We start from the raw sequence: 25,176 nt of genomic DNA on the forward strand, positions 1-25,176 counted from the left end.
GCAGCAAGTTCTGGAGCACAATCCTTCAGTACTATTGCCAGAATATTGTTTGGGCCCATAGCCTTTACAGTATGATAAAGGCAAAATACTGTGGATGCTGGAATCTGAAACAAAAACAGAAAATGCTGGAAGTTCTCAGCTGGTCGGACAGCATCTGTGGAGAGAGAATAGAGCCAACATTTCGAGTCTGATGAAGGGTCATCCAAATTCCAAAGACTAGTTCTATTCTCTCTCTACAGATGCTGTCAAACCGGGTGAGATTTTCCAGCATTTTCTGTTTTTGTCTTTACAGTATCCTTTCTCTATTTCCTTTCTCCCTTCCAATCTCAGTGGCATTGAGATCAACTTTGGTACCCATTACTCTATTCCAACTGAAATGATCTTTGTACACATTTAGCACAAATCAAACCTGGAGCACTAATGACCTGTACATCCCAGCAATTGCGTGAATAAACTTGATGCAGCTTTAAAATAAGCATCACAAGATTTTTTTTCACCTCTAGTGTTCTCTGAAATAAGAAGCTCTTGAAAAAAATGCTTGACTTAGAATGGAGTGCTTCTTTTAATTCAATTCCATATGTAAATGAATCCAGCAGTGAAGATTATAGGTCACTGCTGCTTTAAGATCCTCACGATTAACATATTAGCCATTGTATAACCTAGATCAAGTAATGCCACATTTTATATTCATACATTGGGTCTTTCATGCTGTTGTTAAATGAACAGAAATAAAAATGATAAATCTCCATACTTTCATTTTATACATTAGTATGATAATCCAGAGACCAGGACTAATGTTCCAGAGAATGAGAGTTCAAATTATATCCTTGCAATTTAAAAATTGTAATTCAGTTTTAACAAATCTGGAATAAAACACTGTTACCGTTGGATTATTAAAATCCAACTGGTTCACTATCCGTTTGGAAGGAATTCTGTCATCCTTATCCAATCTGGCCTATTTTTGACTCCAATCCCCCACCAACATGGATGACTCCGAACAGCCTTTAGGACAATTAGGGATGGATAAGGAATGCTGGCCTTGCCAGAGATGACCAGATCCAAAAATGGAATTAAAAATAAACTTTCCAAGTCAAGAAGAGGTAAAAACAAAGTTTGAATAAAGGTGTGTTGTGTGTGAATGCTAAAGTGTAATCAATATTTCCTTAGATTGGCTATCTTCAGTATTGTCTAACATTTTTCCTCTTAATTAAGTGACAGTTGAAATGTTTTTTCATATAGTAGTTGTGATAGAAGGCACATCTCAGGACCAGCAGCTGGAACTGATTTTAAGATGGTCAACACATTGGGGTCTAAAGACCTTGTAAAGATATGTAAACATTAGGGAATCTTTAATACAACATCAGATGGTGCTGATTAAATACTTTAAAACTTTTACAAGACCGTTAAGGCATTCACAATTTTTCACTCAATTGAGTTGACATTAAAGTTAATTAATTCTGTGCTCCCAATGAGGAACCACCTTTGAAGTGAGTGAAAGCAGATCAGAGATCAATATTATAATGCTTGTTTTTTAATCCACTCTCCCTTCAAGGACAACACCATATTTATTGGACCAAGCCTTGAGTCATGTAATCCCTGCTATGAATTCTATGATTTGCTGTCTTGGTTACAACCATGATTCCAGATTAGGTTTCTTTAGGTTCTCCTGGGTTTAGCCCTGCATTATTAGCTTGAATCATCTTTCAACCTTCCTGCTGATTCACCTCACCCTGCCATTAATGCTTAACTCTTATAAAAGATCAATATTTTTCTGAAAATAATGCCATGTTGATTTTTGTAATATTGTGCCATGCTATGTACCATGTTCTGTTATGGGTTTGTCTGTGGTGTCGTGTTTATGTGGAGCTTGAGACATGGATGTTTAAACATGAACTGTTCATTCTTAATATTTAAATATTTATCGATCCCAGATATTTCATGCCTGGTGCTGTTTCTCCCCTGCAGACTGCTTCCGGAATGTTCTCTCTGACTCTATCACCATGTGACTCGATACAGTATACTGTGAATGGTACTGTTCTCCAGTCCCATGTCAACCTATGCTCTGCTGAGCACTTTTACATTATAAGGGCATACAGGCACATAAGATAACATTGATCTCATTATTTTTCTTTTTCACTATGTTTAAGAGTAATACCCACCGACATGTTATAGTTATTGGTATGGAATTCAACATTTCAAAAATAAAAATACACATAAGAAGTCTCCCTTTAATTAATATATTAACCTAAGGCTCCCAGTACTCAATAGAATGATTTACTATGCAAAGTATATAGAAGTGCAACTTGGCTAAAAGAAATGCATTTGCAATCAGTGTTTTTGGAATAAAAATGTAATCGCTTCTTTTACTCAAATACACTGATGCCAGGTGCAACCCAAGTGAGGCAAATAAATATCTCAAGCTATAAATGAAGCAAATATTAAATCCCTCAAAATAACCATCTGATATGAGTAAGTATAGTTACACTTTACAGTTATTTGTTCACAAGACCCATCGACTCAGAAACTAGCATGTCAGACTTACTAGTTAGCATGTGTTGGTTTGTAAATTTTCTTTTCACCTCATTTAATTAGCACCCTGTATCTAGTTTATAATGAATGTGTCTTCTTGAAGTTATCATTAATATTTATTAAACTCCTCACATTGCAGGTCGATAGATGCTTTCTAACAGAGGGCCCGATTTTACCATTTTGATTCTAAGTGCTGGGCGGACTTGAATCTGGGAGTGTTTCAGATTCGACTTTTAGACCCATTCTCAGGCGCCCCAATACGCACTCTGCCTGAAAAAATATCAGCGAATCTGAATTACGCTGCAGAAGCCTGTGGGCGGGGCTTCTCGCGCACAAAACACTGCAGCTCCAATCGGCAGCGACAACAGTGCACGCTGACAAAGAAAATGCTGCTCCCCTACTACATTGTGCCCGGGCCAGATAATGCCTCGCCCTGGCCCCCACAGATATTGCCCCACCCCCACAACATTACTGACCCTCTTATCCCCCCACCCGCCTGCCACCCAGACCGATCACGGCCACCTGCCCCCCTTCCCCCTCACTCATCTCAGGCAGAGTGGCAGCATATCCCCCCTTCCCCCTCACTCATCTCAGGCAGAGAGATCCACCCTCCCCCCTCCACCCTACAGATATCAGGCAGGGTGATCCCCTCACCCTCACCTTGAACCCTCCCGCACAAGGCCCCCATCTCCTCCGGAATCTGATGGCTGTGTGACACCTCCCGCTCTCTCCCCTGTCCCCAATCATTGAGGCACTCATCCACCACCCGCCCCCATCCCCAGCAGCACACCTGCAAGTGCTCACTTGCCTTCCCTTCAATGCTAACAAGCAAACTGCATGTAACTTGCTGGAATGCTCATCCAAACTGTTTGCAGCTGATCTGCCCTAACGAGGGGCAGTTCCATTAAAAACTCAAGGACAGACAGGCAGGCATTCCTGCACAAAATGTGTGCACGCCCAGCCCCCTGATTCTCTGAGGGTGACCTGGGGAGGCTGCTGGATGCAGCAGAGGTGAGGCGGGACACCATCCTCCCCCCAGGAGGACGCAGACCCAGGGGGACTGATGGAAATGAGGCCTGAGAAGAAGTTGCTGCCAGGGCAGTGGCCCTCCAAACCGGGAAGCAGTGCCGGAAAAAAAGTCAATGACCTCATCTGTGTAGCGAGGGTGAGTGCTGAACCTCATTTTGCATCTTCCCCATATCTCCCCCATATCCTCCCATCCCCAGCACCCTGCATGCTTCCAGCTCCTGACCCCCAAGTACCTCCTTCCTTTCCCCCCACTGAGCCTCACTGTACTTGCCCTCTAAGGGCCACTACCTGATACTCTGCAGGAGTCACGCCACCATTTCTTTCATGGTTCCTCCTGTCTCCACAGGAGAAGACCGAGCACAACACCCGTGAGACCTCCGGGTCCTCACCCACTTTGAGGAGTGGGCGCTGGAACTCTCCAGTGAAGGGGAGATGCGGGATGTCAGCGACAGCATGGTCGGGGTGCCGTCAAGACATGAGCACCTGTCATTCCTTCAATCACTTTGAGGCACTTCTCAGGGGTACGAGTTTCGGGTGCGAGGGGCAAGGTTTAAAGGAGATATATGAGGCATGTTTATTTACACAGAGAGGGTAGTGGGTGCCTGGAACTCGCTGCTGGGGGAGGTTGTGGATGCAGATACGATAATGACCTTTAAGGGGCAGCTCTACAATTATGTGAATGGGATGGGATTAGAGGCATACGGTCCCCGGCAGGGTAGGGGGTTACAAATCAGATGGCAGCCTGGTCGCTACAGACTTGGAGGGCCGAAGCGCCTGTTTCTGTGATGTAATTTTCTTGGTTCTATGTTCAATCGAGACATGTGAATCAGGTGTTTGGCATTCTGGATTCCTCTCCCTCCCTTGCACTTAACCTTGTGTCCTGTGTTGCAGGGACAGATGCGGATGCCCCAGGCCTTCTGGACCACAGGCTCCGGCTACAGCTCCCGCCCCTCCTGGTCCAGACAGCTCGGACGAGTCCTCGGAGGATGCGGGTGAAGGGACTTCGGAGGGTGGCACCATTTTGGCATTGGCTGCCACCTCGCAACTCACCATCCCACATACTGACATGTCAGTGGGTCCAGTTAGTGTTGAGGCTTCTGGGTCACTCTCTGGTGAGCACAGCACATCTGCTGATGTACATCGGGTGGAGGAGGGAACGCCTGAGGCCTCTGGCATGCGAGGGCCTGCCGGAGGTGAGGACTCAGCTGACCCCAGGCTACATGCTGGCCCTCTGAGATCACTTCTCCCTCAGCTGCTGGAGATGCAGCAACAGAGCCAGGGAATGCAGGAGGGGCTGATGGCCACACTGGACTGACTGCGAGACTGTTGGGAGGAGTCCCAAAGCTTTCAGGTGGACCAGCTGTTGCCTGTCTTGTGTGCTTCCCAGACCAACACTGCAAGGGTGGCATCTGCAGTGGAAAGCCTGGGGCAGAGGATTCTCACCATGAGTGGCAGGCTCCAAGCGATGGCCGAGTCACAGCAGGCCACAGCAGAGTCCCAGAGTCTGTGGCCGAGTCACAGCGAGCCACAGCTGAGTCAAAGTGGGCAACAGCTGAGGGATTGAACAGGCTTCTCAAGATTCTGCGGCTCATGACTGAGAGGCTCGAGAGCTTGCAGGAGACCCAGCGCTGAGACACAATGGGGCAGCGCTGAGACACAGCAGGCTATGGCAGCAGCTGTTGAGAATGTGGCCCAGTCTCAGAGGGTCATGACTGAGGAGTTGCAGAGCATGGCCCAGTCTCAGAGGACCACAGCTGAGAGCTTGCAGAGCATGGCCCAGTCTCAGAGGGCACTTGCTGTGGCCATTGAGAGGTGGCCCCCAACTGAAGTGGCCATTGCAGAGGACTTGGCCACCATGGGTAGGACGCAGGTGGTCCTCCAGGACTGGCAGTGCCAGGTGACGCTGGAGCTTCTGGAGCTCAATGCAGAAACACTGCGCTCCATGGAGTGACCCTGGGGCCTACAGGAACCCCAAAAGAGGAGGAAGGGCTCAAACCCTTGCTGGGGCCTTCCAGCCAGGAAACTGTGGCTGTGGCTGCACCTTCTGACTCCCCCTTCCTGACATTGGTGCATCTCAGGAGCAGCGGGATGAAGAGGGTGTCATGGAAACATCCCAGACACCTGGAAGCAGGCCAGGGCCCTCAAGGTCCAGGCCTCCAGAGGACGCCTGCCACGTGCATCACAGGCCACGGGGCGAGGTAGGCAGCAGGCCCCTCCACCTCCGATGTACATTCTGAGGAGTCACTGAGACGTAGTGGCAGGCCACTTAAGGTTAGGAAGTTGTAGTTGCACTGAGCTGACCCGGATGAAAGGCTGCATGAGTTAGAAAACTATTTAAGCACCTTAACGTTTTCTGTTCACAAGTTTTTATGTTAGAACGTCTTATTTAAACACTTTTATTGTAACTAAATGCTTTTTCACCACCCACCTGTGACTAATTTGTCTCGATTATGAATTCTCTTCCATTGATGATCGCCGGAGGGATGCTTCATGTTGATGTCAGTTGGGGAGGCCCCTCAATGCTGTGCCACTGAGAAAAGGAAGGCATTGGTTCCCCAGACTCCACAAGTGATTCCCTCCCATCCCCCACCCCACCCGCCCAGGGCCCTGTATGGGGGTGCAGGGTGGAACCCACAGACCCAAACCCCGAGCGAGTGAACCGCCTGGTTATCAGGGCCTCCCTTGCCGCCTTTGCATTCCTCATTTGGGGTGCCAGCCCTCAAGCGCCTGGTTGGTGTTCCTCGGCATGCTCTTCCTCCTCCTCCTCTTCCCTCTCCTCCTGCTGGTCATCCTCCCCAGTGACAGCCGGCTGGTCAGCCTCCACATCCTCCTCCTCCAAGAGGTCACCTCTCTGTAGAGCCTGATTGTGCAAGGCACAGCACACTACCACTATGCGGGAACAGATCACTGGGCTGTATTGGAGGGCCCCGCCAGATCGGTCCAGGCACCAGAATCGCATTTTGAGGAGCCCAATGCACCTCTCCATTATCGCACGGGTGACTCCCCAGACACAGGCCTCCATACAGGCATCATCAGCCATGTCCGAAGCGGGTAACCCATATCACCCCGGAGCCAACCTCACAACCTGGGTTCCTCCACGAATGCCTCCAGGATGTCCGAGCTCCTGACAGTGAAGCTGTCACGCACGCTGCCTGGATGTCTGGCGCAGATGTGCATGATGGTCATATTGTGGTTGCACACTAGCTGAACATTCAGGGAGTGGAACCCCCTCCTATTTACAAATCTTCATGGATTCTGTAGGGGGACCTTGAGGGCGACGTGTGTGCAGTCGATTGCCCCCTGCACGTTAGGCAACCCTGCAATGGCTGCGAACCCTGCAGCCCAGGCTTCCTGCTGTGCCTAGTCCAGGTTAAAGTTGATGAACTGTCCAGCCCGGGCATACAAGGTTTCAGTGACCTGCCTCACACAGGTGTGCACAGCAGATTGGGAGATACCACAGACATCTCCGCTCGGGGTCTGGAAAGAACCAGTCACGTAGAAGTTTAGAGCGGCCGTTAATTTGACAGCCACCGAGAGTGGGTGCTCCGCTGCACCCCTCCCTCCTGCCTCTAGGTGCCAGGTCCTGCAAGAGGTTGCGCAGGTGTTGCACGGTCTCCTTTCAGAGGCGGAGATGTTGGCGGCACATGGTGTCCGATATCTGCTCAAAGGGCCTTGTGCACGGAACTCATAGAAATCATAGAAACCCTACAGTACAGAAAGAGGCCATTCGGCCCATCGAGTCTGCACCGACCACAATCCCACCCAGGCCCTACCCCCATACCCCTACATATTTTACCCACTAATCCCTCTAACCTAAGCATCTCAGGACTCTAAGGGGCAATTTTAGCATGGCCAATCAACCTAACCCGCACATCCTTGGACTGTGGGAGGAAACCGGAGCACCCGAAGGAAACCTACGCAGACACGCAGGAACTGCCAGGGTCTCTGCTCCCTCCTTCTACTACATCACCCCCCCCCCCCCCCCCCCCCCCCCGGGTGAATGGCGGCTATCTCCTGCCTCTGGTGGTCGTCTCCCTTTGATCCTGGAAGTGGTAAGGCCCGGGCCTCCTGTGTCCTCAATTCTTCCTCCTGCTCCTCCCCCTCAGCTCCAGCAGCAACCAAAAGGACAGCTAGGTCTATTGGTTGCATAGAAAAAGCTATGTTGTCACTCTGAAGGGGGGGCAGGGTTGGGGGCATGGGGGGGGTGTGGGGGGAGATGGAGAGGACCACATGTAGAGGTTATGGAACACTGTTTGCCTCTAGCACATCAACAGTCACTGTCCATACCCCCCAATTCCCCCAACCACGTGCTCCCCACAATCACAGCCCCCCCATTTCCCCAGCCACATGCTCCCTATAATCACAGCCACCCCCCCCAATTCCCGCAGCCACATGCTCCCCACAATCACAGCCCCCCCAATTCCCCCAGCCACATGCATCCCACAATCATGGCCGCCCCCCCACCCCCAATTCCCCCAGCCACATGCTCCCCACGATCACAGCTCCTTGCAAAGTTGAGAGGCTGTAGCAGTGCTATTTGCAAGGGCTTTGTGCACCTCCTTCAGCTGGAAGTGAGCTGAGTGCACTATGACCCAGCAGCACCGCAAGACCCTAGGTCAGTGCTGAGACCTGGGTCCGTGCTGCAAGTCGGACATCGGAGACCCTGCAGAGCAAGAGTCCCCCATCCCCCCACACACTTGTAGAGGCACCACCGACCCGAGACAGAAAATGGCTGCAACAACAAGAGTAGCAAATAGCTGTTGGACACTATGCACTTACCTCCTCACTAAACCTCACTGATGGAACGCCTGAGTCAGACTTTTAGTGAGCATGTCTGATTCGCGCCGATTCAGGATTTGGCGAATGCAGTGGTAAAGGAGGAAGTGTTGGTAAAGTTGGGCCTCCAGCCCATTAATTCAATTGAAATGCATTCAAATGCATTTAAATTGCCGTCACGCCTGTTTCGGACACAGTCCCGATCACAGCCATTTTAGGCTCTTGGTAAAGGGGGAACGGATGCGGAGGCGGTCGCGGATTGCACTACTCGCTTCATGCCCGACTTGACCAAGTTTTCGCGCCCGAAAACGGGTGTAACTTGATGGCAACATGAGGCCCATAATATTTGATTTCAGTAAATAGGTTTAAAAAAATCATAATCAGGATGAAGTTAACAAAATATGTCAATAGGTGACTCTTTAGACCCAGTTTTGTTGATCTTTGGATGCTTTAATGAAGGTTGTCAGCTTCAGACTTGTCTAAGAAGGCCTGTTGAAATCTGCAGCTCTCTTGTTTATGTGCTACAATCTATTTTCTGTGATCTTCCCTGTCTTATCTCACACTCCTAAACCAGTTTGCTGACCTCCTTATACAATCTGCTTATGCCCTTCACCATTTGACTCCTTGCATGGGTTTTAATTTCACGATGTCAAAATATATTAAATTAACATTTTGGCATGTTCAGAAATTCAAAAGAATGCACGTTGCGGAGAAGTGTGAGGTAATTCACTTTGGTAGGAATAACAGATGTGTTGAGTATAGGGCTAACGGGAGGACTTTGAGTAGTGTGGAGGAGCAGAGGGATCTAGGTGTATGTGTGCATAGATCCCTGAAGGTTGGGAATCAAGTAGATAGGGTTGTTAAGAAGGCATATGGTGTCTTGGCGTTTATTGGTAGGGGGATTGAATTTAGGAGTCGTGGCGTTATGTTGCAACTGTACACAACTCTGGTGCGGCCGCACTTGGAGTACTGTGTGCAGTTCTGGTCCCCACATTACAGGAAGGATGTGGAGGCTTTGGAGAGGGTGCAGAGGAGGTTTACCAGGATGTTGCCTGGTATGGAGGGGAGATCCTATGAGGAGAGGCTGAGGGATTTGGGATTGTTTTCGCTGGAAAGGCGGCGGCTAAGAGGGGATCTTATTGAAACATATAAGATGATTAGAGGTTTAGATAGGGTGGATAGTGATAGCCTTTTTCCTCTGATGGAGAAATCCAGCACGAGGGGGCATGGCTTTAAATTGAGGGGGGGTAGTTATAGAACCGATGTCAGGGGTAGGTTCTTTACCCAGAGGGTGGTGAGGGATTGGAATGCCCTGCCAGCATCAGTAGTAAATGCGCCTAGTTTGGGGGCGTTTAAGAGATCCGTAGATAGGTTCATGGACGAAAAGAAATTGGTTTAGGTTGGAGGGTCACAGTTTTTTTTTAACTGGTCGGTGCAACATCGTGGGCCGAAGGGCCTGTTCTGCGCTGTAATGTTCTATGTTCTATGTTCTATGTTCTATGTTCCGATTACAATTCATATCTGAATTGTAATAATTTCTTGATAGGCAGGCTGTCATCTCTACTTTTTCCAGTTGCCCTTTTATTTTAAGTGCGACATCTCATTTGTGGTGTCAAATGTACTAAACATGAAAATTATTTTTTAAAGAAATTAAAGTTTGAGGACTGAAAATTTTCAATTCCAGATTTTGTCAAAATGCCATCTAGGTTTTTCCTATTGGGCTGAGTGTCACCAGTTCCTATAAAGATCCAATTATCATGTGCGACAGCAACTAGAGAACTTTTCCAGGCAGCTTATCCCAGAAAAATGTTCAGTCATTTCGTACTGATGTTGGACATTAAGAAAGCCATACACATGTTCTGGTGAGAGGAATAATGGATGAGGCCAAACACACAAAAAAAGGAATAAATACAAACTTCAGAAATGCATTGTGTTTTTTGTCTCTTTTTTAAGCAAACAGCTCTTGTGGTGTTTTAATAGGTTAACAAAGTGATTACCAAAATCATGCAGATCCAGACATTTCCAGGCACAATTCCTGTTCTGTGTGTCAGCTTGTGTCATATTAATAGTTCTATAAACTAATCTCAGAGACCCAGCTAAAAAGAAAAAAAATCGCTCAAAGTGCTTCTCCTTAATTTCTAATGAGTGACCCTGTAGGAAGTGTTCATGTGTGATTATCACTGACAGCGGTGATGCCATTTGTGGTCAAATGACATGCTGACACTCTGCCCATGCGTGCACGCATATGAAGAATGCTCACTTGGTAGAGATACTAGGCTGATAGAGGGCAATTAGTGCCTTACCCATTTGAACTGTATCTTACCATGTTCTTCGACTTATGTTTGGCAGTCTCTTACAAGTCTGCATTGCTACAGTTGAGTTGATTTCCCAGAGTTTTCCTCTGCTGTGCAGTTTTTAATCCAAAGGCAAGATCTGTATTCTACACGACCCTAATAAATCGAAAGTTTTCCAATTATCATTTTTATTTTGACTACTGGGGTAAATGATCAGAGATCAGCTCAAAAACCAGATGGTTTGTACATAAAACCTTCACTGTTAGGTGTCTGTACTGTTTGCATTTCTTTCTATCATCCCTTTGTATCCTGCTGCAACTGGGGCAGCAGGATGGTCTGCAATGTAGGCATCTGAATGACATCTCCTTTTCCCTCTAAGATGGGATGCTTCATTTCTATGTCTTGTGGTCTGTCCCAGATTGACAGAATTCACTCAAGTGAGGCAGGAGGAGCTGTGTGAAAGGCAGCTCTGGAACTCGAGCTCGTGACCTTTCAGTTGGGGGTTAAGCACTCAGCTGTTTGAGCTCCCAGATTTCCCAGTATAGCTGTGGTAATTTCTGTTCTTGGGTTATCAGCATTTCACATTTAACAATTAGATAATCTAGTTCTTTTAACTGCTTCAGAATTCACCTACTATGGTGCAGTCTATTAAAGTAGTAATCTCTGTGTCGGCCTGGAATCCGGTCAGCGTATATCAGGAAGTTAATTCGTTCATTAAAACTGTGTACGTGGAGAAGTAAATGAAAGACTTGAGTACACGGGCAAAATTTTGTGGTTGTTGCCTTGGTGAGGTCGCCATTGTTCAGAAACAAAAGCTCTTCGTGGGTGAATTCCATTTCCAGGGAAGCTGCCGAAGTTTCATTTCAGTCATTTCCAGCTCAGTGTTGTGTCAATATATTTCATGTAAAATATACCAGCTTTCCGAAACCTCTTGCGTGATTCATGTTGAGCAACAAGTGTTCCTGGTTTGAAATTATCTGATGACTACTGAACTACAGAATTATCTTTCTGAAATGTCAAAGCTGTGTATTTTCACTCCTTTAAAAGTCTCAATAAGTTCCCTGACATACTGTGGAAGAATAATATTTAGTTCTCAGTTGTGCTTTTCAGATGAAGAACTAATTTCAAAACATTGTGTAATTTGGTCATAAACTAAGCATTATTAAATCTCCATGGAAGGAGTTCATCTCATATCTCGCACGCAGGATCCCAGTCTTAGCTGATCTTTATGGTCGAGGTGCTGAGTAATGGCACAGCCACTGAAGGAGAGCAGGTGAATTGCCCTGTTCTGTCCTTTCAGATCCAATGAGCAATTAATGAGGAGCCCCGGCATTGAGCATATTGCTGGGTGATGATATGACAAACGTAATCTAATCTCCAGATGTATGTGATGATTTTGAACTCTTCTTGGAATTCGTTCCATCAACTGAACCTTTTGATTAGATTACCTTGGGATGTATATTCTTCAGCATTCAGATGTGAATAGGTAAGTAGAGGGAAATTAAACTTAAAGAATCAAGAAAGCTATATCAAAATAATTTCCATTTAACTTTACACATGCTATGACATTAAATGGGTGCTGTTAACTAGCATTGGTTGAATTTATTGAGTTAGAATAAATTATTGAGTTCAAGCCTATTGGAGGAGATAATATTTTTTGCTAAATACTGAAATAATTCTTGCAATAATTTTCTTGTACTAAATAAAACAAATGTTACTGAGAGCCCAATAGGATAAAATGTCTTCTGTCCTTTTTTGTGAATTAATAAAACGTTTCTCTCATGGAGTTTATGAGTACTTAATCCAAGAATTAAAACTCCCCCATGTTTTTCTGATAATAGAATGTTAAATGAATGTTGTTGTACTGCATCTGTAGTGCCAGGCACTTGATCCAGTTCTCAGTGGCTGTAACTGGAAAAGTGAGTGCCTTACTTTGAATAATATAATTGTTCGATCAGCTGAAGATTACCCCTTCTATTAGTTATGGCTATAATTGTGAAACAATTCTTCCCCGACCCTGATAAAATTAAAGTGATCTTCCAGAGGTATATAAGGTCATTCCAGGTAGAGAAAGGAAAAAGGTAGCACAGCAGTTAACATTGCTGCCTCACAGCACCGGGGTTGATTCCGGCTTTGAGTGACTATCTCTGCAGTTTGCACGTTCCCTCGATGTCTGCGTGGGTTTCCTCCGGGTGCTCTGATTTCCTCCCACAGTCCAAAGAAGTGCGGGTTAGATGGATTGGCCATGCTAAATTGTCTCTTCGTGTCCAGGACCGTGTGGTTAGGTGGATTATCCTTGGTAAATGCACAGGGCTACAGGGATGTTGGGGGGGGGGCACGGGGGGAAGGGGGCATTGCTGGATAAGATGCTCTTTCGGAGAGTCAGTACAGACTCGATGGGGCAAATTGCCTCTTTCTGAACTGTTGAGCTTCTGTGGTTATGTGCAAGGGTAGAATATGGGGCCAGACAAGTAAAATACCATTTTAGGAATGATATCAGAAAATTCTCCTTCATGCTCAGAGTGGCCAGCATGTGGAATAGATTTGGAGATAAGTAATGGAGGCAAAAACTGGAAGCATATCAGAAACAGTTTGAAGTTATATTGAGGAAAAAGTATTAGGATTGTTCTGGATGGATGTAGCAGACACGAAGAATGGCCTTCCTCATCCATAATTATCTTGTAATCATGTGAAAACAAGAAGTGACTAATACCATAGTACTGACAAGTTGTTAAATACTGAAATATGAAGAACCACCCAAGAGTATTTGTTCTGTTGGTGGAATACCTATGCAGGTAAGCACTCCAGCCATACATTGTCGCGTGTAATTTATATTATCAAATGTGATTCTCTTTTGTGTAAATTAATTTCAACAATGCTCATAGATTTGAAAGATTTTCATATGTTTGCAAAACCTAATTCATATTATACTGGGGTCCTCTTTTCAAAGGCCAGAATCTAAATGAATAATGTCTTTAGAGTACAGTAACTCTTGAAATGAGTTTCTTCCTGAGATACTGATTTCCTTTATTGCTGCTGGAACAGATGAACTCAATTAACTGGTGGGACGGAAATTATCAAAGCTGTGGATGAAAGGAAAATGACATTTAGATGGAATTAGATTGCAACAGTTTGACCTTATTTATGTTCCTAAATCTAAATAATTAGACTGTGTAAAGGCTCGTGAGTCATTATGGAATTGTTGCAAAGATCATTTCGAGTCCATCTTTTAATGATTCAATTATAGTGTTGCCGAATACCAACAATCTTACCACAATCCTGAGGAATTACTCTCTTCCAGTCAAATGCCCTTGCTCTATGGTTGTTTTGGTGCTTGTTACTTGTAACTATTTTTATCTACATGAGATAATCCTGTGTTTTACCTACCACAATATCATTCTGTAAACAGTGTAGATTTTAGCTTTTAGTGGCAGTGGGAAATGGGCAGTAGTGGGGGCTGCTTATTATGCACGCTGCCCTATTTTTCTTTCTGCCGATGTGCACAAATGGACAGAATATGCAAACAATTGGCTAATCTTCTGTCATTCATTTTCTGCCACCATTGAAAACTAACAGCTGCCCTTTTTTTGAATCATTTAATGATAATTGAAACACGAACCCAAAACAATGTTCAACATTTATATGGACTAGATTGATAGATTTTGTTGACACATGCACAGTTTATAAATTAAATTCTAAGAATACATTCCAATGATACAAATGATCTTTAAAATTTGAAGACAGTGCTGTTATGGTTCAGGTCAGAAACTCCGAAGTGTTTTATGAAGCCCGTCTGAACCACAAGTTTTGCATCTTGAATTTGGCTAGGAAAAGCATGAGATGTTTCACTTCAGGTGTAATTCAAAAGACCCACTAGGGAGCTTTTATCAAACAAAGTTTATTTAAGATTATAGTTAATATGTACAGTAAGAAAATTAGTGAGAACTTTTATCATTATAAACAAGAAACAAAACAGCCACTATAATGTCTAACCCTTAACAAAGATATCTACAATGTTCCAATCAACCCAATCCCATAGATTAAAAAAAACATTTTCACAGGTTTAACACGGCACGGTGGCACAGTGGTTAGCACTGCTGCCTCACAGCGCCAGGGACCCGGGTTTGATTCCGGCCTCAGGTATCTGTGTGGAGTTTGCACGTTCTCCCCGTGTCTACATGGGATTCCTCCGGGTGCTCCAGTTTGCTCCCACATTCCAAAGATGTGCGGGTTAATTGGCCATGCAAAATTGTCCCTTAGTATCAGGGGGATTAGCAGAGTAAATACATGGGGAATGGGCCTGGGTGGGATTGTTGTCAGTGCAGGTTTGATGGGCCGAATAGCCTCCTTCTGCACTGTAGGGATTCTGTGATTTACAGACTAATGCTCACGTAATACTGGAAATTGAGACCTTTGGTTGGAGAATTGAAAACTCTCAGTCTTGATACACTCAGAACAGGTTGAAGTTGGAACAGCTTCCCAGAACATCAGGGACTTTAGGCAAACTACTAACAGCAGATTCTTTCCTTCAGGAAGGCAAAATCTTGCTTTAAGACCACCAGCAGAATTTCCACATAAAACAGGGAGAGAAAGACTTCTGTTCAGCTTGCTATCCCTGTTAAAACCCAACTGCAGCTCAGAACTGAAAATGAAACCTTAAACTCACTTGGAAAAAAACTGTCCAAAAACACATGACTGTTCTAACAATGCAAGATGGCGAAACTAATCCCAGAGTAAACACAAATAACCCTATTTAAACCACTTAAGTAGCAATAAAAGGACATTAAAGGACAAAACCAAGCTGGCAACAATGACATCACTAAAGCTGTGAGCGAAGAAACCACCGAAGCTGAGAGAGCTGCAGAAACCCTGATTTTAAAAAACTTTCTTAAAGGTACACTGTGGTGAACCATCGTTGGTTCACCACTGGGGTTGTTATTGTGTTACTGTTGGGCTAGGGTGTTGTTGTTATGGGGGTTGTACTAGGTTGTTGGGATAGGGTGTTTACCTGTCCTAAGTGTTATCATGGCACACTCCAGTGGGGTCCCGCCTCCGGTGGCAGGGTATAAGACCCCCTGCTCCGGCAGGACCCCTTCAGTCTGAACGGGTGAATTTGTGTTAGTAGTTTCATTGTTAATGTATTAAAGCCTTCAGTACTAAAGCCTTGTTTCCGGGTGCTCATTGAAGTGCATCAATTTAATACATTAACTGAGAATATGGAGCAGATCCTAAAACCGGATCGTCTGACACTGGACCCACGTGCGGTCGGTGCAGCTAACACGTTCGAACATTGGTGGAAGTGCTTCGAGGACTACCTGGCAGCCTCGGTAGCTATCACTACGGACAGTGATAGACTCCAGGTCCTCCACGCAAGGGTAAGCGACACGATTTACCTAGCCATTCGTGCAGCTTCCACTTACCAGGGTGCCGTCGAGCTCCTAAAGAATAGGTACATTACGCCACCCAACGAGATTCACGCTCGTTATCTCCTCGCTACACGACGTCGGCAGTCGGGCGAGACCATAGAAGACTACGCCAATGAACTCCTGCAGCTTGCCAGGGCTTGTGACTGTAAGGACGTCTCCGCCGAGCAGTACATGCACGACCTCGCCCGAGACGCGTTCGTAGCAGGGGTAGGGTCCTCGTATATCAGACTTAAATTACTAGAAAAGGGGAAACTCAACTTGACCCAGGCAATGGGGATGGCCGTGAGGTTGGAGGCGGCGTCGAAGAGCTTGGCGCTGTACCCCGAGGACCACGTGCAGTCAACGTGGTTGGAGCAAGCTCTGCTCCCTCCTCGCCCCGCGAACCCGCGCTCCCAGATCGATTCGACGACGGCGGCAGCTCCAGGGGGCCAGCGATGCTATTTTTGCGGTGGGGCTAAGCATCCACGGCAGCAGTGTCCGGCAAGAACGGCAATCTGCAGCCAGTGCGGTAAAAAAGGCCACTACAGCAAAGTCTGCAGGTCCAAACCTAAAAACGGCAGTGCAGCTTGTAACCCTCCAGAACGGAGACCATCTCCTTCGGCGCTGCAGTACCCACGAGGTCCGACCACGTGCGACCTCAGGACGGCGCCATCGTGGCAAACAGAGGAGGAGGAAGACCACCAGGAGTCGCTGCGCTTGGCGCCCTCGCCCATGTGCGATTCATGGGGGCGGCCATCATGGTCCACGACGACTAGGAGCGACCAGCAGGGGTCCTCAGCATCCACATCGGCAGCATGCAGTGACGCCCAGGGGCCAACGGTGGCGTCGATCTCTCTGGATCAGACCAGGCATTACAGACTGGAACATTCTATGATGGAGGTAAAGGTTAGTGGCAGAACTGTAAATTGTCTGTTTGACAGTGGGAGCACCGAAAGTTTCATACACCCTGAAACTGCTAAAAGGTGTGGACTCCGGGTTCTCCCTGCCAAGCAGACCATTTCTATGGCATCACAGTCCCGGTCTGTACCGATCCAAGGACGATGTATGGTAACTCTTGAGGTACAGGGCACAGTCTACGAGCAATACAGGCTCCTTGTGTTACCTCACCTTTGCGCGCCAATTCTCCTCGGACTAAATTTTATGGTCCACATGAAGAGTGTGATCCTACAGTACGGTGGGCCACTCCCTTCACTGGCCGTAGGGAACCAGCCGCAGCCTCCAAATTGCCCAAAACGCCCCGCGTGCAATCTATCCACCCTGAAGATCACGACACCATCCCTTTTTAAAAATCTGGTACCTGGCTGCAAGCCCATCGCTACTAAAAGTAGGCGTTACAGCGCTGAGGACCGGATCTTTATTAGATCTGAGGTTCAGCGGCTCCTCAAGGAAGGGATCATACAGGCCAGTGCTAGTCCGTGGAGAGCGCAGGTCGTGGTAGTCAAAAGCGGGAACAAACCTCGGATGGTCATCGACTATAGTCAGACCATTAATAGATACACGCAGCTGGATGCGTATCCTCTCCCGCGCATTTCTGATATGGTCAATCAGATTGCGCAGTACCGAGTGTTTTCTACCATAGACCTTAAGTCCGCCTACCATCAACTCCCCATCCGCCCAGAGGACCGACAATATACGGCCTTTGAGGCGGATGGTCGTCTATACCAATTCCTCAGGGTTCCATTTGGTGTCACCAATGGGGTCTCGGTCTTCCAGCGTGCTATGGACCGAATGGTGGACCAGAACGGGTTGCGGGCTACCTTCCCGTACCTGGATAACGTCACCATCTGCGGCCATGACCAGCAGGACCATGACACGAATCTCCAACACTTTCTGCGCACTGCATCTCGCCTGAATCTGACCTATAACAGGGAGAAGTGCGTATTCCGTACGCGTAAGTTAGCCATCCTCGGATACGTGGTGGAAAACGGGGTCATTGGCCCTGATCCAGACCGTATGCGACCACTCACTGAACTTCCCTTGCCCGCTAGCAAGAAAGCACTCAGGAGATGCCTCGGGTTCTTTTCGTACTATGCACAGTGGGTCCCCAACTATGCGGACAAAGCTCGTCCGCTCATTAAGTCCACAACCTTCCCACTTACGCCGGAGGCCCAATTGGCCTTCAAGGTTTTGAAAAGCGACATTTCGAAAGCCACGATGCACGCGGTGGATGAATCCATCCCCTTCCAGGTGGAGAGTGATGCATCTGATTTCGCCCTAGCCGCCACACTAAACCAGGCAGGCAGGCCCGTCGCGTTTTTTTCCCGCACCCTTCAAGGCCCCGAAATTCGGCACTCAGCGGTGGAGAAGGAGGCTCAGGCCATTGTGGAGGCAGTCAGACACTGGCGCCATTACCTGGCAGGTAAGCGGTTCACCCTGATCACGGATCAACGATCCGTGGCGTTTATGTTTAGTAACACGCAGAGGGGCAAGATCAAGAACGATAAGATCTTGCGGTGGAGAATTGAGCTCTCCACCTATAATTACGATATTATGTATTGTCCAGGGAAGCTCAATGAGCCCTCGGATGCCCTCTCGCGCGGAACATGCGCCATCATGCAGGAGGACCGCTTGAAGGCTCTCCACAATGATCTGTGTCATCCTGGAGTCACCAGACTCTACCACTTCATAAAAGCCCGCAACCTACCCTACTCGGTGGAGGAGGTCAGGTCAGTTACTAGAAGTTGTCGGATTTGCGCAGAATGCAAACCACACTTTTATCGACCAGACCGGGCACATTTGGTCAAGGCCACTCGCCCTTTTGAGAGGCTGAGTGTAGATTTTAAGGGCCCCCTTCCCTCAACGGATCGGAATGTCTATTTTCTTAACATAATAGACGAATTTTCCCAGTTTCCGTTTGTTTTCCCCTGTGCGGACACGTCGACTGCCACCGTCATCAAGGCATTCAGTGAGCTTTTTACCCTGTTCGGGTACCCCTGCTATATTCATAGCGACAGGGGCTCGTCGTTCATGAGCAACGACTTGAGGCAATTCCTGCTCTCATTCGGGATTGCCTCTAGTAGAACCACGAGCTACAACCCTAGGGGTAACGGACAGGTGGAAAGGGAGAATGCTACAGTCTGGAAGGCTGTCCTACTGGCACTGAAATCCAAGGGCCTTCCAGTCTCCCGGTGGCAGGAGGTCCTTCCAAATGCGCTCCATTCTATCCGCTCCCTCCTGTGTTCGGCAACCAATGCTACTCCCCACGAGAGGATGTTCTCATTCCCTCGGAAGTCGTCCTCGGGGACCTCATTGCCAGCCTGGTTGACGTACCCAGGACCCGTCCTTCTGCGGCGCCATGTGAGGGCTCGCAAGTCCGACCCCTTGGTCGAACCGGTCCAACTCCTCCACGCCAACCCTCAGTATGCCTATGTGGCATATCCTGACGGGTGAGAGGACACTGTCTCCATTAGAGACCTGGCGCCCGCAGGGGACGTAGCAACTCCTGTCGCTCCTATTCCCCCAGTCACAGATCCACTACTCCTCATTACTTCCCCAGACGTGGCGCGGTCAGCACCGGGACCAGTGCATAACACTTTTACTCCCATGTACAGCTTGCCTGAGACTCGGAGATCAGCGCCACCATCATCACCACCACCACCACCACCAAACGTTCCAGGATCCCCTGCACCATCGCCTCATCAGGGCCGGCCGGCCCGGGAGTCTTTGAGGGAACAGCCAGATGTTGCTTTGAGAGAGCCACCGCAAGCACCTGCTCCGGTTTCGCAACCGGTGTTGAGAAGATCGCAGCGTCGGTGTGGTCCTCCAGACCGTCTGGACTTGTGAATCCTGTTATTTTTTTTTGTCATTGTCTGTTTTCATCCACCCCGCCACCTTTGGTTCCTAAAGGAGGGGTGAATGTGGTGAACCATCGTTGGTTCACCACTGGGGTTGTTATTGTGTTACTGTTGGGCTAGGGTGTTGTTGTTATGGGGGTTGTACTAGGTTGTTGGGATAGGGTGTTTACCTGTCCTAAGTGTTATCATGGCACACTCCAGTGGGGTCCCGCCTCCGGTGGCAGGGTATAAGACCCCCTGCTCCGGCAGGACCCCTTCAGTCTGAACGGGTGAATTTGTGTTAGTAGTTTCATTGTTAATGTATTAAAGCCTTCAGTACTAAAGCCTTGTTTCCGGGTGCTCATTGAGGTGCATCATACACTAACGTCACAGTGTCATGAGGTTTAGCCAGTTTTCCTCAGCTTTCCGGCAATCCACCTGAGCCTGGTGTGGGTTAAGAGTTGATCATGGTCAAGGTTCTGCACAAAGGATTTGAGTCGAGTTTACATCTGCATAATTTGACAGGTTAACTCTAAGATGAGGGAATTGGCTATTAGAGAAGAGGGGATTGCTGTGCTAATGGAATTCTGTGCTTATCTGAGGGTGGGGCAGAGACAAATAGTTCAGTGGAGAGAAATTGTTATTCTGCTTCTAATTGTGCTCAGTCTCAAACACTTTTGCTGAATCTGATGCAAAGGTGATCATCTTGATCTCCACAGTTTGCTTCCCCTCAAAAAGTAATAAACATTTGCAGATTTTTTTTCCCCACAATATATCATTGCAAGGTTCTATTTAGTCCAAAGTTTAACCTGCTTTTGTGGAAAGACAGGTTATTTTTCAGTCAAAAGCCAAATTGGCAACTATCTTACTAAAAATGCACTCAAATAAAAGAAACATTCTAAGGTGCTGGGACACTGGTCTATTTGAAGGATTTTATTGTTTACCCTGAACTTTTGTCAAATGTGTGAATTTTTAGATTGATTTTTAAGAACATAAGAATTAGAAGCTCGAGTAGATCGTTCAGCCCTTTAAGCCCACCCCACCATTCAATGAGATGGTGACAGATCTTTGACTTCAACACAATTTTCCTGCACTATCCCCGTAGCCCTGATGTTTTAACTGTGTAGAAATCTAGCACTCCCTCCATGGCATGTATACCTTTCTTTTAGAGAAAAAAAACTGCACACAATACTTCAAGGCTGGAATTTTACCATCCGCCTGCCACGAGAATCGGAGCAGGCAAGGGACGGACCATGGAAAGGTCCATTGACCTCAGGTGGGATTTTACGGTTTCAGGATGAGCGAGGCCGTAAAATCCTGCCCCAAGTGTTTTCTCACTAAGGCTCTATATAATTGCAGTAAGACATCTTTACACCTGCATGTTAGCTTTCAGTGACCCATGAACAAGGACACCCATGTCCCTTTGAAGTTCAACACTTCCCTGCCTCTCACCATTTAATAAATGCTTTGTATTTCTGTTTTTCCTATCAAAGTGAATAACTTCACATTTCTTCACATTGTATTCCATCTGCCAAATTTTTGCCCACTCACTTAGCCTATCCAAATCTCCGTGGCGCATCTTTCAGTTCATTTTCAGGTCTGAACTCAAGTCAGCCTTTTCAGGTTTCAATCATTTGTGTTCATTCCAGTGTTGAGGAAAAACAGTAAACATTTCCTCAATTCCGTTTTGTTGGTGAGAGAGTTGACTTGAGTCTGAAAAAGTGATAATCGTTAACCAAAGGAAAATATATGTGGCCGGGACTTCACTGTCAGTAGCAAAGCAACATCACTTGCTGCTGGCATCAAACAAAGCCTCCACAAAGATCTAGTGATCTCTGTGATGTGGGTTTCCTTTTTCCTGATGTCAATTTGAATTTGGCACCAAATCAAGAAGATCATTCAAGTCCAGCACAGGATAAACATCCAGTGACAGAAATGCAGGTGGTAAAAAGCACTGATAATCCTTCATTTTTAATTAATTCAGACAGAAAGTGAAATACATAATTGGGACATGCACAAAGGATTAAGATAAAAACTGAACAATTGCCAACAAACTTACTTTTTAAAATGGAGTAATATCATAATGGAGAAATTTGACAATCCCCAAACATAAGCTTAGTTTTCAGGACCAGAGAGGTTTTTCTGGATTTCTGCAGTTAACATCACATGTGCAGACTCACAGGAGTAATGACAGCATGCAAATTCCAGGCCTCACATTTCCCTGGCTCTGTGAAACAGGCATAACATTATTTTATAATCCAATTCCTGTGGAAGAAAATGAAATACATTTACCAGTCTTGTTTTTGCATTTATTTTTAAAAATTGTACATCATTTGTACAAAGTCACGTTTATACATCTTTCAAAAACTGATTTTGAAATGCTAAATAACTGCCTTCTGTTTCTCTTCACAGATCCAGATGGTGGAAGTTCAGCATCAAATGCCTGCACATTGTCAGCCTTTAGCACAATAGTGCTGTCTCTGTCAGCTCGATCAGCATTATGGTGAAAGCTTACACTGACCTACCTAACATCATATAATCAGTCAACAATCTAAAGACTTATAATGAGTAAATCTGGAAATTTTGCTAGTGTGCATTTAATGACTCACCAATGTTATCTTTTCCTATAAATCTTTATTACTGTATGCTTTGTCATTTCAAATTTATGTGGACATACCTATAATTACCAATACAATTCATCCACCAGATTAAATTGAGAGATACGTTCTTTGCCTGAGGTTTCTTTTGGGTTTTTCAAATGCACTAAAGTCAACATCTGAAAAACATCAGACACTTGATGTTACCAAAGCGTGCAATCGTAACAGTTTGCATATAATGTACAGATGGTTATATTTATACTTGTGAAATGTTCAATATTTTGAAAGTTATTATTTAACACAATTCGTTTGATGTATTTTGGAATGTGTTGTAGCTTTTTAACATTGTAATACAATTTTCAGACTTGTCACCTATAATGAAATCACTGATGCTTGTACTAAAATAGGAGATTTAACCAGATAACATTGGTGCAATAGCTATACCTTAAATAACAAAGGTTTCTCTGAAATATCCAGGTACAGTCATAACAAATGAAAAGTAAAATGTATGTATTAATTTCCACATCTCACCACACTTAATTCTTATTTTAAATACATTATATTTTTTGCTGCAACAAGCAAAGCAGAACCTGGATTACGTCGTGTATTCTAATGTAGTGGCAAACAATGAAATTGAATTAAATTTAATGATGATGAAGAAGCCTAAAATTGATTATGAGGTATGCAATGGTATAAGTGTAATATGCAGCATAATTACAAAGTTTATGGCATAGTGGGGGAAAAAAGAAACAAGAAACAGATCAAAAAGGTAAAATAATCTGTGATGTTGCATGTGAAGGTGCATTTATATTGCTGTTAAATTAATGTACATAAAGTCTTTCAGTGCATATTTGTAAATATATGTGAGGAGCAACATCACTTTACAATAAGCTCTATTACTAGTATAGTTGTAGAGGTGAGCTGAAGTCAGTTCGTTTACCAGATTGAATCTGTATTGTTGTTATAGTCTTTTAAAGGTTTGATCTACTTTCCAAAAAATAATTGTTTACAACTATGTTTTTTAAATTTCAAATCTGTTTTATATTTTTCATTCGTCTGTTATGACTGGCCACTGTTAATGTAGGCAGCAGTATTTACATTTAAATATTGTTTGCTTAATTCTGTAAATAGTAATTTGACAGAATCCTTTGAAATAAATCTGTCCTGAAACAGTTTTCCCCCATTATCCTTCTCTTAATAATCCTGTAGGTCACTGTTTCCCATTTGTCATAAACAGCTAACATTTCATGATCCCATCTTTTTACCAGATGTGGTCAAGATATATGCTGGGAGTCAATTTTATGATGTGATCAATTATGATTTAACTATGAACTCAAGTTGCGAATGAGGATTTTAGAGATGCATCATGCAAGCTAGGTGCAGTTTAAACACTGTGCACACAAAGGGCTAAAATATGCACACAACTTGAGCTTCTGTGGAATTGCTCAGGCAGTATTGCTCCTGATTTTTTTTCAAGTTCTTTTTTTTTAACTTTTCCTTTCTATCTCCCTTTCCACTTGCTCAATGCAATCTCTCTTCCACTCTCTTCCTTGCTGTTCCTACACCTGACATTACATTGATTTCACTCATTCTAATTCACAGTTCATTCTCAGTCCTTATACTTTTTTGCAATTCTTAAATCTGATTGGTTAAGAAACTACCGTGTCCTTTGCCTTGTGCGCTCAGAATCTATATGCCCATTTTTATGCACGGTTTCAGCTTGTACATTCAGCACTTAACTTTCAGGCTGTAATCTATGACATTTGTTCTGACGGCAAACATGGTCCAATAAATCACTGAGGCAATATATCAGCTGATTAGTTTTGATAAAAATATTGCATACCTTACTGATACCAGAGATACATATCACATGGATACAGTAGCTGTAATAGATTTTCCTTCCTGCTTAGAAAACATGATTAAGATGCAACTAATGACATCGAGTTTTACAATAAACAGATAGTCTCTCTGGCCCATTGTGTCTGCGCCAGCCATCATACACCTATCTATTTTCATCCCATTTTCGAGCACTTGGTTTGTAGCCCTGTATGCTATGGTGTTTCAAGTGCTCATCTAAATGCTTCTTAAATGTTGTGAGGGTTCCCATCTTTACCACATTTTCAGGCAGAAAATACTTTTTACTCTCCTCAAAGTCTACTTGTAGTTACCGCTATGATTTTTTTTTCTTTAGCTACATGATGAATTTGTATTATTTCCTGAAGAAGGAGCCATTGCATTTATTTCTAACTCAAAATTTTCTTCTTCTCAGTCGTTCATGCAAACATAAGATACCTTCCCCTTTCCTGACTTCTAATCGTGCTTTTCTAGCTCTAGCTGAAGCTGCCATTGATGAAAAATCATCCAGAAAGGCATCATTTGCAACCATTCATGGTCAAAATGCCTAGCACTTCAAGTTAGTCACTTGCTGTAACTACAGCCTGACTGACTGACCAAATCTGGCCTCAGTGTCAAGTTCAACATCAAAGCACTTCTTAATTTTCCATATGTGACCCCACAACACTCCTCAGAAAAAAATCTTACCTCAAGTTGTGTCCTAATTTGTATTTAATTGCAGAATGCGTTTTAAACACTGGAGAAAATATCAGACCTTTTTAAAAAAATTATTTTTCACTGTTGGTCACACCTCACAATTGTTATTAGTGTATTTTCTGCCTGCTTGTCACAGTACACTCTGGATATCACAGTTACATAGGAGCAGGATAGAAACCGTAACACCAAAAATGCACACACA

General features: G+C 45.2%; 1 protein-coding gene across 1 annotated transcript in view; it reads left to right on the top strand.

Moving 5' to 3' along the window:
- Positions 1-23,218, top strand: part of LOC144491525 (contactin-4-like) — a 1,235,140-nt gene extending 1,211,922 nt beyond the window's left edge. The window contains exon 23 of the mRNA XM_078209439.1: positions 22,240-23,218. Coding sequence (XP_078065565.1) covers positions 22,240-22,334 — 95 coding nt within the window. The 3' untranslated portion in view covers positions 22,335-23,218. The remainder of the gene's footprint in view (positions 1-22,239) is intronic.
- The last annotated feature ends 1,958 nt before the right edge of the window (positions 23,219-25,176 follow it).

Source organism: Mustelus asterias, chromosome 3 (assembly GCF_964213995.1).
Source record: "Mustelus asterias chromosome 3, sMusAst1.hap1.1, whole genome shotgun sequence".
NCBI lineage: Eukaryota > Metazoa > Chordata > Chondrichthyes > Carcharhiniformes > Triakidae > Mustelus > Mustelus asterias.